General features: G+C 52.3%; 1 protein-coding gene across 1 annotated transcript; it reads left to right on the forward strand.

The window, feature by feature from the left end:
- The first annotated feature begins 715 nt into the window (after nt 1–715).
- On the forward strand, nt 716–4,640 carry GFER (growth factor, augmenter of liver regeneration). Its single transcript, XM_041490360.1, has 3 exons — nt 716–921; nt 1,437–1,645; nt 2,380–4,640. Exons 1-3 carry the CDS (start codon nt 733–735, stop codon nt 2,540–2,542), a joined length of 561 nt encoding a protein of 186 aa, XP_041346294.1. The 5' UTR covers nt 716–732; the 3' UTR covers nt 2,543–4,640.
- The last annotated feature ends 6,068 nt before the right edge of the window (nt 4,641–10,708 follow it).

The raw sequence follows: 10,708 nt of genomic DNA on the forward strand, positions 1-10,708 counted from the left end.
TCGGGGAGGATCATGGCCGAGTCACCTCGCACCCTCGGGGGGGATCATGGCAGAGCCCCTCACACCCTCGGGGGAGGATCATGGCAGAGCCCCTCACACCCTCGGGGGGGATCATGGCCGAGTCACCTCGCACCCTCGGGGGGGATCATGGCAGAGCCCCTCACATCCTCAGGGAGGATCATGGCCGAGTCCCTCACATCCTCAGGGAGGATCATGGCCGAGTCCCTCACATCCTCAGGGAGGATCATGGCAGAGCCCCTCACACCCTCGGGGAGGATCATGGCAGAGCCCCTCACACCCTCGGGGAGGATCATGGCAGAGCCCCTCACACCCTCGGGCGGATCATGGCGGAGCCCCCTCACACAGAGAGGAAGGAGACCCCCTTCAGCCTCCCGCTGTGCTGGTGAGCACAGCTCCACCACATCCCAAGGGCGATGGGATCATGGCGGAGCCCCCTCACACAGAGAGGAAGGAGACCCCCTTCAGCCTCCCGCTGTGCTGGTGAGCACAGCTCCACCACATCCCAAGGGCGATGTGAAGCGAAAAATCAAGGATGCACACACGGGAGTGTCGCGTTCTCCTCACACACGATATTTAAACACAGAATTTGCTGCTGTGTTTCGGTAAAAATACACCAGGAATGGCACTTGGATGCGTGCCGGGTCCCAGCCCCCTCACGCCGCCCGGGCGCGAATGGCGCCGCCCCGGCCCGTCCTGCACCGCGGCGCCAGCATGGCGGCGCCCAGCGAGGGCCGTGCGGGTCGGGGCTACGCGCCCTTCCCGGGCACCGACAGCGGCTCCTTCCCTTTCTCCGTCCCGCACAGTACGACGGGGGAGCCATCCAAGAAGCCATGCCGAGCCTGCACGGATTTCAAGAGCTGGTTCCGCGACCAGAAGAAGCAGACGGCCCCGGGCAGCGCGGTGAGGCGCGGCGGGAGCCCTCCCTGGAGCCCCTAGCGACCCCCAGTTCCTGTAGCGCTCCCTCCGTCCTCCATCCTGCCCCCTCAAGTGGGACGAGGCTGCGTGTTCCCTTCAGGGTGTGAAGGAGCCGGGGACAGGGTTCCCTTCGGTGGGAATGGGAAGGGGGTCCCCATCTTCTCCCTGGGGATGAGGGGCTCTGCCATTGCTCCCGCTGAGGGTGTGAGGGGGGCTCTGCCATGTCCCCTGAGGGTGTGAAAGGTCCTTGCCTTGACCTACAGACGGTGTAAGGGGAGCTCTGCCATGTCCCCTGAGGGTGTGAAAGGGTCTTTTCCTTGTCCCCACAGAGGGTGTGAGGGGGCGCTGCCATGTCCCCTCAGAAGGTGTGAGGAGGCTCTGCCATGTTCTCAGAAAGGATATGAAGGACCTGTTCCCCAATCTCACCTTCCCGCCCAACGCAAAAGGGCTGTTTCCCCATCCACCCCAGTGTCCCCTCACAGCCCTCTGTCCCTCTACAGGACGTGGAGGTCACGGAGAAGGAGCCCCCTCGGGACTGTCCCCTGGACAGCGAGCAGCTGGGCCGCAGCACCTGGGCCTTCCTGCACACCATGGCTGCCTACTACCCCGACCGGCCCTCCGGGGCACAGCAGAAGGAGATGAGGGACTTCATCAACCTCTTCTCCAAGTTCTACCCCTGCGAGCACTGCGCGGAGGACCTGAGGAAGAGGTGGGTGGAAAAACCCTCCGAGGGTTTTTTTGGGATCCGGGGAAAGGTGAGTTTCCTCAGTAGGTTTTTTGAGGCTCTGAAGGACAGGTGACTGGCCTCAGCGGGTTTTCTGAGGATCTGAAGGAAAGGTGAGTTTCCTCAGTAGGTTTTTTGAAGAGCTGAGGGAAAGGTGAGTTTCCTCAGCAGGTTTTTTTGAGGCTCTGATGGACAGGTGAGTGGCCTCAGCAGCTCTTTGTGCTGGAGGGGCTTGCCAGAAGTGCTGGGCTGCAGCAGCTAGTTTGCATATCAGCAACTCTTCCTGCACTTGGGGTTTGTAGCTACCTGAACTCGTTTCTTCCAGTATTGCGTCAATCACAGATGCAATTACTCAAAAAACAAACACCTGTCCTCATGCTGTTGGGTTCTGTGCTGCCTCCAAGGCCTCCCTGAAAGTGATTTTGGAGTTTTCTGGTTCAAAATGGGCTTGTGAACAGTTGTGGAATTAGACTGGGATAATTTGGTTTTCAGGAGACAAATGTTCTTCTACCCTCTACAATGCCTTGTATTGGCAATTTCAGTATTGGTGTTTGATTTGGTAGAAGGTGTCCCTGCCCATGGCAGGAGCTTGGGTTGAGATGATCTTTCAAGTCCATTCCAACCCAAACCATTCTGGGATTCTCTGATAAAGTTTTCTGCTTCTCTCAGCTTCTTTCTCAGAAGTTTCCACTAATTTGTTTCCCATTCCCTGCTTGCAGATTACGGACAAACCAACCTGACACGAGCACCAGGAGAAACTTCTCCCGGTGGCTGTGTCTGCTCCACAACGAAGTGAACAGGAAGCTGGGGAAGTCGGAATTCGACTGCTCCCGTGTGGATGAGCGCTGGAGGGATGGCTGGAAGGATGGGAGCTGTGATTAACCTGCAGGGATTGCTCTGGGAATCCAGCACAGCAGTGCAGTCCATGTGGAGTTGCTGCAGGGACAGAGGGAGTCAGTAATTCTGTTTGTGTGGGACTGATTCAGAGCTGAAGCAATGCCAAAAGAAGAATTGAAAATCCTATCCCAGTGATGTGCTGATAAGTAATGGTACCTGAGGGGTTGAGGCTGCCAGAAACCTCTGAGACTGGGTCACTGACAAACTCATTTCATTATGATATTTCCTGATTTTTGGGGCATTTGCTTATTTCTGTGGCTAGAATTCATTTTTCCCTGAACACAGTGGTGTTCTCCGCAGGCATTGCCTGATGTTTTAGAAGATGCATCTGATGAATTGTCATTTTCATTTCTGTTGTTCTGATAGAGAAAATTCATGCTGCGTTTTGTGCCAAGTCTGTACCCCTGGATTTCCAGGATCTCCAACATATGTTGTTTCTCTTTCATCCAATTCCTTTGATAAAAGTTCTGAGGGCAGGTACATCTAATTTAAACACTAAAATATGGAGCCCAGATTTCTCAATTTGGTTTTGTGTTTCAACTTACCATGTCAGAGGACAAAACAGAGTCAAAATCATTTCAAGTTCTTCACGTAGCTGGTAATCTCATCCCTTCCTGCACTCCTGGCTGGGAGAGGTTTGTACAAACCCTGACAGCAACAGGTTTTTTTTTTCTTTCCCTGCTTCCTGCTGAGGTTTTCTTGCCTGTTTTATTGAGCTTCCTTATGTCGTGCCCCACAGCACACCTGTGAACTTACCCTTGGGGACTTTTGGCAAGTTTTGACTGGAAAGGTTAATGGTGCTGCTGTAATTAGAGCAGAGGCACCTCTTATCTGAGCCTTTGGTGCTCACACCACTGTGTGGGGCTCCTTAGTGGTTAGAGAGCCAGGAACACCTTTGAAAACACATTTTAATATTTTGTGGCACACTCAGGTCCTTTCAAGTCAGGTCTGTTAAATGAATGTGAGACTTTTATGGACTAACGATTTCTGAGCTCTTTATGTCGTAACATTTCTAAACACAAACCCAAATGACCTGATAAACGAGGTACTGCATGAAGAGTGTGACTGGAGGTGTCAGGCTATTAAAGTGCTCAGAAAATTTCCCTATCAACACGTTGAGGTTTCTTAGAACAAATAAACCCCAGCTCTTGGGTTTTGTGTTTTGGTAGTAAACTCAGCCCCCAGAGCAAAGTCCATTGGGATCCCCTAGAGGGGAGAGGACCAACAAAAGGGCTGCAGCCCTCCCTTTTTGCAGGTAGAACCCAGCTGACTCAGGTCTCTCAGGACACCTTTAGCAGCTGGGGGTGTGGGCAGGCATCTCCCCGTTGGTTGTGCTAAAGCAGGAATTTTGTGTTCTTCCATTCCAATCTGCCCTGCACTGTTGTGTGTGACAATGTCCTCGCCCACGGAGCAGATGATGAGATTTCTCCCTCATTTGTTTCCGTGTAAACGAGCAGGTTGGTGAAACATCTGTCCCATCCTTTGTCACCTTCATCTGCCAGGGGACCAGGCTCAGGGAGCCACCCAGCACACCTGTGCACCCCCTGAGTGCAGAGGGAGGCGAGGGTGTATCCAACACATTCTGGTCACTTTGTGTGCTTCAGGGAGGTGGTGTGCAGTGCAGGAGGAAAAGCCTGTCCTGTCCTGCCAGGGGTTGGGAAGAGCTTCAAGCTGAGTCTGTGTCTTTAGCAAATCCTGCCTAAGAATGAGGCCACCAGCTGTGGCCAGGATGCTTTTAGGGCAGTTTCTATCTTTACCAAGTGGCCATTTGATAAAATTTCTGCTTGCACTTTGTTCTTTCGTGTTTTTGGTTTGGCAGAAGAGCTCTGATGTAGTTGTTTCTCAGGCATAGCCTCACCTCTGTGGAGTTGACCATGTGAGGATTGGGGGGATTTGTTCTGCTGCTCATTTGTACCACAAGTTTTAGTCTTGGGTAAGGAATTTCCATTGGAGGTCCTCATACTCGTGTACAGCAAATTGTGAATTCTCTACTAATTGCACTTGATTAAATCTAGTTTTAAATATCTCTGTATTCAAATTATATTTCCTGTTGATGTAAAAATAATAAAGCAACTTGAGTTCACTCCTGTTCACTCCTACTGTGTTGGATCTTAGGAAAAGGGGGTCATGCTGTGCTCGTGGGTCTAACCTCTGCATGCCAAGATACTACTGTTATATATACAAAACGTATATATAAAATTGTATATATATATATATGTGTGTATATTATAGTTTGGTGGCTCAGGTAAACTGTGATTCTGTGTGGATTGATCAGACGAGGTGGGGCTGCTCCTGGTCCTTTCCTCTTGTGCTGTTGAATTGATGCAGTTCTCTGTTGGCACTACAAAAATGCAGGTCCTGTCACATCAGAGTTTGCTTTTATATGGGGAACAGTGGGAATTTTTGCAAGATCCCAGTGATTTTTTTTGGCTTGCTGACAGTGTGAGGGGCAGCATTAGAGTTGGGAGTAGCTCAGCTCTGGCTGGTTTGGAGCAGGGTGGCATCCCTGAAGAGCAGGGTTTGCAATCCCATTTCCTGGAATGGGGAAGCTGCTTCCTCTCCACGAGGAGCTCTCTGAGGAAGAGCAGAGCCAGGAGCAGGTGCTGCCCGAGGAGCTTGTGGGACCTTGCTGTGTGACAGGAGCCTGACCAACCTTGCAGCTTCCCAAATTCCTCTGTTTTCATGGGCTGCTTTGCATTCAAACCATGCTTCACTTTTTTTCCCTTTTTTAAAAAAAAATTATTCCCTCCCCAAAAGCAAAGAGCAGGGAGCCCTGGGGGAATCATCTGTTCCATGGATGGCAGGCAGACTTGCAGATGCTGGCAGAAGCAGCACTGTGCCTTTGACATTTTTCCAGGGATTAGCTGTTCCTTTGCAGTGTGTTGGGTGTATGCAAGCTCCTGTTTACAGAAGGATTCCCAAGAGTTGCTTTGTTTTCTCATGTCTTTTGCTTCAGTCTGTTCCAGGCAGTGTGGGAGATTCTCCCTCTTGGAGTTTTACAGGCTTGGAGAGGGAAGGGTTTGGATTTTTTAGGGTTTTTCTTTCCTCTCCCTCTAAGCACTGATTTTGTTGGGTTTTTATTCCATTCCTGGAACGGCTCCTCAGGGTTTTTGTCTGAGGGATGGAGAGAAGTTGTCCAGTATTATTTGAAGTCAGGATCAAGCACAGCCAACAAAGTGATGTAAAGTCAACTCGTGATTTTGTAGGGTGATGGGGAAAGTAATTTCTGTAATTTCTGAATATTTGTAACTGCTGTCAAGGTTTCCACAAGTAGAATCACAGAATATCCTCAGTCAGAAGGGACTCACAGGAACCATCCAGCTCCCAAGTCTGACAGCCACAGCCTTTGCCAAGCTGTGCTCCCCTTGGCATGTGACAGTCCTGGTGAGGGGTGGCTGATCCAGCCCAGAAAGTTCTGCTGGCATTTCTCTGGGCTCAGCCCCTGGCATGGGCTGGCACCCCGACAGGGTCCCTGGCACTGGGACCTGCCCTTGCTTCCCAAGGAAAGGTGCCCTCACTCCCACGTGCTGTGCTAGTGCAGGCTGATGCTTTTCCTCCCGAACACTCCAAATCCAGAATCCATCCAGGGGTGAATTAAAAAAAAAAAAAAAAAAAAAAAGAAAAGTGGATTCTGTGACTTTGCCTCATGTTCTGCTGCTTAGATGGGGTAAAAGATATACAAGGTATAAAAGACAGTGCCCTTGTGGCTGGAGGCTCTAGAGATCAAAATTCAGTTCTTTTTTAGTCATAAGCTTCTTGCTAAACACCAGGTAAGTAACTTCATCTTCTGCAGCCACACTTTCACTTCTGCATAAGGGGGTTAAAAATAGCTGTTAGGGCAGTCTTGGCCTGTATTTCCTGTTTAGATGAAAATCTCTTTCAGGGAGGCTGTTTTAATGGGCTTGTGCTGCACAAGCCTGGGCCTGAGAGCGTTCACACTTATAAAATCCCTCATCTCCATCCATCCCACAAATCTCTTTTCCATCAGGTTTCATCCTGCTCGTGAATCTGAGGGCCTGTTGGGGTTGTGTTCAGTTAAGAAACAAAGCTTTTCTTATTTTCAGTGTGTTTTGGCAGCACAGCTTGATGTAGCTGTGGATGCTCTTCACGTCCAGTATGGCTTGAGCTGCCCCAGGTCCTTGTACCTGTCAGCTCTGCTCACCTGTGCCACAGCTGCAGGTGACAGGTACCAATGTCAGCTGTTGGCACATCCCCAGCACGCTGGGGCCTGCTGGTGTGCTCCTAAGGCCAGTTTGGGAGCAGCAAAGACCTTGTTCCCCTTTTTCAAGCTCCCCCAAGGTGGCTGAATCAGATTAGATTCTGGTTTGCCGAAAGCCCCGAAATTTTCATGCTGTGAGGTGTTTGGAGGAGCAGATGCTGAGCTCCCTCCTGAGCCGCTGAGGCCACGGCTGCACTTCTGAGAGGAGTTTTGAAACCCTTTGGGGCTGGGTTCAGTTTGGGTTTTACACAAGCACTGAGTGACCAACTCCCCTGTTCAAAACCAGCGCTACCTCAGCTCACTGAGCTGCGTTATCCCAGCCTTCCCTCGCTGATTTCAGTCAGCAAAGTGTTCCACAGTTTTTTCTGGCACACTTATCCTGGGTTTATTTGTGTACAGTGAGTGCTGAATCCCACCTGAGAAACGTTTCACAAGCAGATGAGTAACCAGCTAGTAAATGATCTTCCAGATATTTTTGGATCTCTTAGGGTGGAAAGCATGAAGAGCTTTCTAGTGACAGTGGGCTAAGGTACTGCTCATCAGGAAGCCCATTCTCTCTGCCCCTGGGCCCTACGGACTTCAAAGCTCTTCTCAATATTCCCATCAACTCTCATTTTCATTTTCTCGTCTGATGGCCGAAAGCAGCATCAGCCAAGCTCTAATGAAGGGCAAGCAAAGCATTTCAGAGCAACAACTAAACATCTCTCAAAGTGCTGTTTCAGGCCTGCTGCCCGGGGAATGTGAAGGACAAGCTGTTTTCCCACCCACGCCCGTGCCAGGGCCAGCTCAGACCGCGGGGAGCTGCTGAAGTCGGTGGCTGCAATCCGTGTCCAGAGCTCCCCCAGCCCCCTTGTCCGGGCTCTGCAGCCAGGCTGTGACCTGCACGCTGGGATTGCTTCACTCCAAACACACACTGGTGCGGCTGCTCCCAGATAAAGGTGGTTTCACCTTGTTTTTCCCACCTGGAGCACCTGTCCAGCCCCAGACACAAGGAAGGGATGGATCTGCTGAGGTCACTGCTCCCAGGGCTGGAGCCCCTCTGCCCTGGAGCCAGGCTGGGAGGGCTGGGGGTGTCCAGCCTGGAGAAGAGAAGCTCCAAAGTCTCCTTGGAGCCCCTCCCAGTACCTAAAGGGTATCAGGCTGACTGGAACAGGTTTTGAAGAAGGAGAAAGCCCCAAATCTTGTCTCCTCCAGGTTGTCATGTCCACATACTTAGTCCTGAGAAAACCTGATGGGTTTTTTTTGTGATAGAGACAAAGGTAAGAAGTTGGCATGACTAGAAGAAGCAGAAAGCAAATACAAGTTTTCCACTACCTTTAATTAAATTCATGGAAAATAAAGATATGGGCAGCTCTTGAGCAGTTGTCTGCATGCTGCTCTGTTTGTTTCCTGTCCTTGCTCCCTGTCCCTGAAATCCAGTGGGAATTGTAAGTAGAGACAAAACTTGTTCAAATCAAACTGACACTCTGGGAAGTGCCATTTCCAAATGCTGCTGTTCTCCATTTGATGGGGAAAATGTGGAAGGTGCAATATCCTTCCCCATTATTGGCTGGCTCTGTGTATCTGTTGATCTGCAGCAATAGGAAGCGAGACAGAAAAACAGTTTGTATGTGGGCTGGAGATACCTCCTGTGCTCTATCTGAGCTGGAGCAGGGGGAGAAAACTGGCACCCCACGATGTGGGCAACGATTGTATAAACACTGCACGCAGCTGAAGCTGGGGGGATGAACCCCAAAGAAAGGACAAGTTTAGGAGCAGAGATTTCAGTGCACCACGGTCATGCCTGGAAGGGTGTAAAGCTCATACCTGTCTGGAAATGGTCATGATTTCTTCTAGGGTAACATCTCAAAGATTCAGGCAGTGTCCTGCTCTCTTGTGCTTTGCATTGTCCAAAAATTCCAGCTGGAACAGATGAGCTGGGCAAGACACGTTAGAAAGAGGGAGAAAGAAGTGGTTTTCCCAAAATCATCAGAAAGCCAGGAGCAGAGCCCAGGGGTCCAGTTGATTCCCTGGAACACACTGCCTCCTGGCACTGGTCACCCTGGAGGAGCAGGGCAGCCCGTGCCCTGCCATGGAACCCTGGGCTGATGGGTTTGGGATGCTCTGTGCCCAAATTGTGAAACGGATTTTTGAGGATGCTGAAACAGCTGCTTCTAAACTGCTGAAGCTGATTGAAAATCCCACCTCGGGTAATCCCTTCAACTTAATTTGGTCTTTGTTCCTGGCCTGCAATTCAGGGATGAGCTGGCAGTGATGCTCTTGGCACTGGGGTCCCATCCCTGGCCAGCTCTACGAGCCGTCCTGCCAGCAGAAAGCAGGAGGGACCAACCTGTCATTTTCTTCATGGCCATTTCGGTTTTGCCTAGAAAAATGTGCTGGTTCCTGAGCTGGTGACATTGAGGAGCGAAGGGCTGAATTCTGCTTTTCCTGCTGGGAGTCAGAAATAGACCTGGAGAGATGATGACTCACCTGTAATTGAGAAAAACTGCGTGGCATCATTATGAGCTTCAACAGTTAAACCCTGCTTCCAAGCTGCCAGAAAGAACAGACTGACAAAGCAGCAAAAGGCCGAAAGGAGCTGGAGACAGCATCCAGCACCCGGGAATCCTTGGCTCTGTGGCTGCAGCGTGTGTGTGAGGGGTGTGACACACCTGTCCCACAGGTCCCCCGCGTGCCGTGGCAGTGACACGGTCCCTGCCAGGGGAACGGGGCTGCAGGGGGGCAAGGGGAGAAGCCCCCAGCCCCACAGCCCCGTGGCAGCAGGGCTGGCGGGCTCCTCCTCGCTGCGCCTTTCCCTGCAGCTCCCGTCCGGAGCTGGGATGATGTCAGGGTTGTCATGGCATCGGTATCTATGGAACCGGGATCAGCAGCGCGGTGCTCAAAACCAGCTCAGGACACGGTCCTGGAGCCGCGGGGGGAACTCCCTGCGCTCTAATCCAGGGTTTCCCTCTAAGCTTCTTCCTTTTCCTCCTTCCTGCTGTCCATGGGGAGGGAGCAGGGCTGGGGCTTGGCCTCCTCCCTCGAGTGGCAGTTCTGGGTGGCTCCTTCCGTGCGTGGGGAAAGCGAGAGGTCAGCCCCAGCCGTTTGCACTTCCCTGTTCTTGCACCAGCAGTGGATGTGCAGCGGCACAGAGCAGCTGCCACACCTCGCCCTCTGCTCTCGGCCACTGGCCCCGGTGAGCGGCCAGCAGAGCCCTGGCTTGTGCCAGGTCTGAGAGCCCTCCCGGCTGCAGGGAGGCTGAGGGTCCCCAAAGGGGGACAGCCACCCTTTCTGGGGGGCTGGGCACAGAAGGGCTGTTTATTTTAGGGTCAGTGGCCACAGCAGAGGTGAGCTGAGCACTGTGGTGACCTCCCTGTGCTCCGGGCCATGGCATCGCCCTCGTGCCAACAGCCCAGCTGCTCACAGGGAGCCTTTGCCATTGCCTGGTGACACTGGCATGAGATGGTGACCCGTGCAGGGACACCCCACCCCTGCCCATGGCATGCTGTCCCCAGAAGGAGCACAGTGACTCTAGGACAGTAATTCTTGGAACAGCACAGTGACCCAGGCAGTGGTAAGGTGTCCTGGCTGCTCTGTGGTGTCCCCAGCCCTGGCACAGTGCCCATGGCCACAGCACAGTGACCCTGGCTATCCACAGTGCTCACAGCTCTGCTGTGGTGGCCATGCCCACAGCTCGGTGACAGTGACTGTCCCACTGTCACAGTACCTGTGACCACAGCTTGATGACAGTGGCTGTCACAGTGCCCAAAGCCCCATCCTGGTGACAGTGGCTGTCACAGTGTCACATTGCCTGTGCCCACAGCTTGATGACAATGCCTGTCCCACTGTCACAGTGCTCATGCCTACAGCTCAAAGACAGTGACTGTCAGTGCCTGAAGCCCCATCCTGGTGACAGTGGCTGTCACAGTGTCACAGTGCCCATGCCTACAGCT

Source organism: Pyrgilauda ruficollis, unplaced genomic scaffold (assembly GCF_017590135.1).
Source record: "Pyrgilauda ruficollis isolate IOZ18807 unplaced genomic scaffold, ASM1759013v1 scaffold122, whole genome shotgun sequence".
In the NCBI taxonomy this organism is placed as follows: Eukaryota; Metazoa; Chordata; class Aves; order Passeriformes; family Passeridae; genus Pyrgilauda; species Pyrgilauda ruficollis.

Bases quoted from the DNA above. Each gene is read 5' to 3' on its own strand.
- GFER (XM_041490360.1), top strand. From the start codon at position 733: ATGGCGGCGCCCAGCGAGGGCCGTGCGGGTCGGGGCTACGCGCCCTTC. The intron at 922-1,436 runs GTGAGGCGCGGC...GTCCCTCTACAG, and splicing joins AGACGGCCCCGGGCAGCGCG to GACGTGGAGGTCACGGAGAA. The intron at 1,646-2,379 runs GTGGGTGGAAAA...CCCTGCTTGCAG, and splicing joins GCGGAGGACCTGAGGAAGAG to ATTACGGACAAACCAACCTG.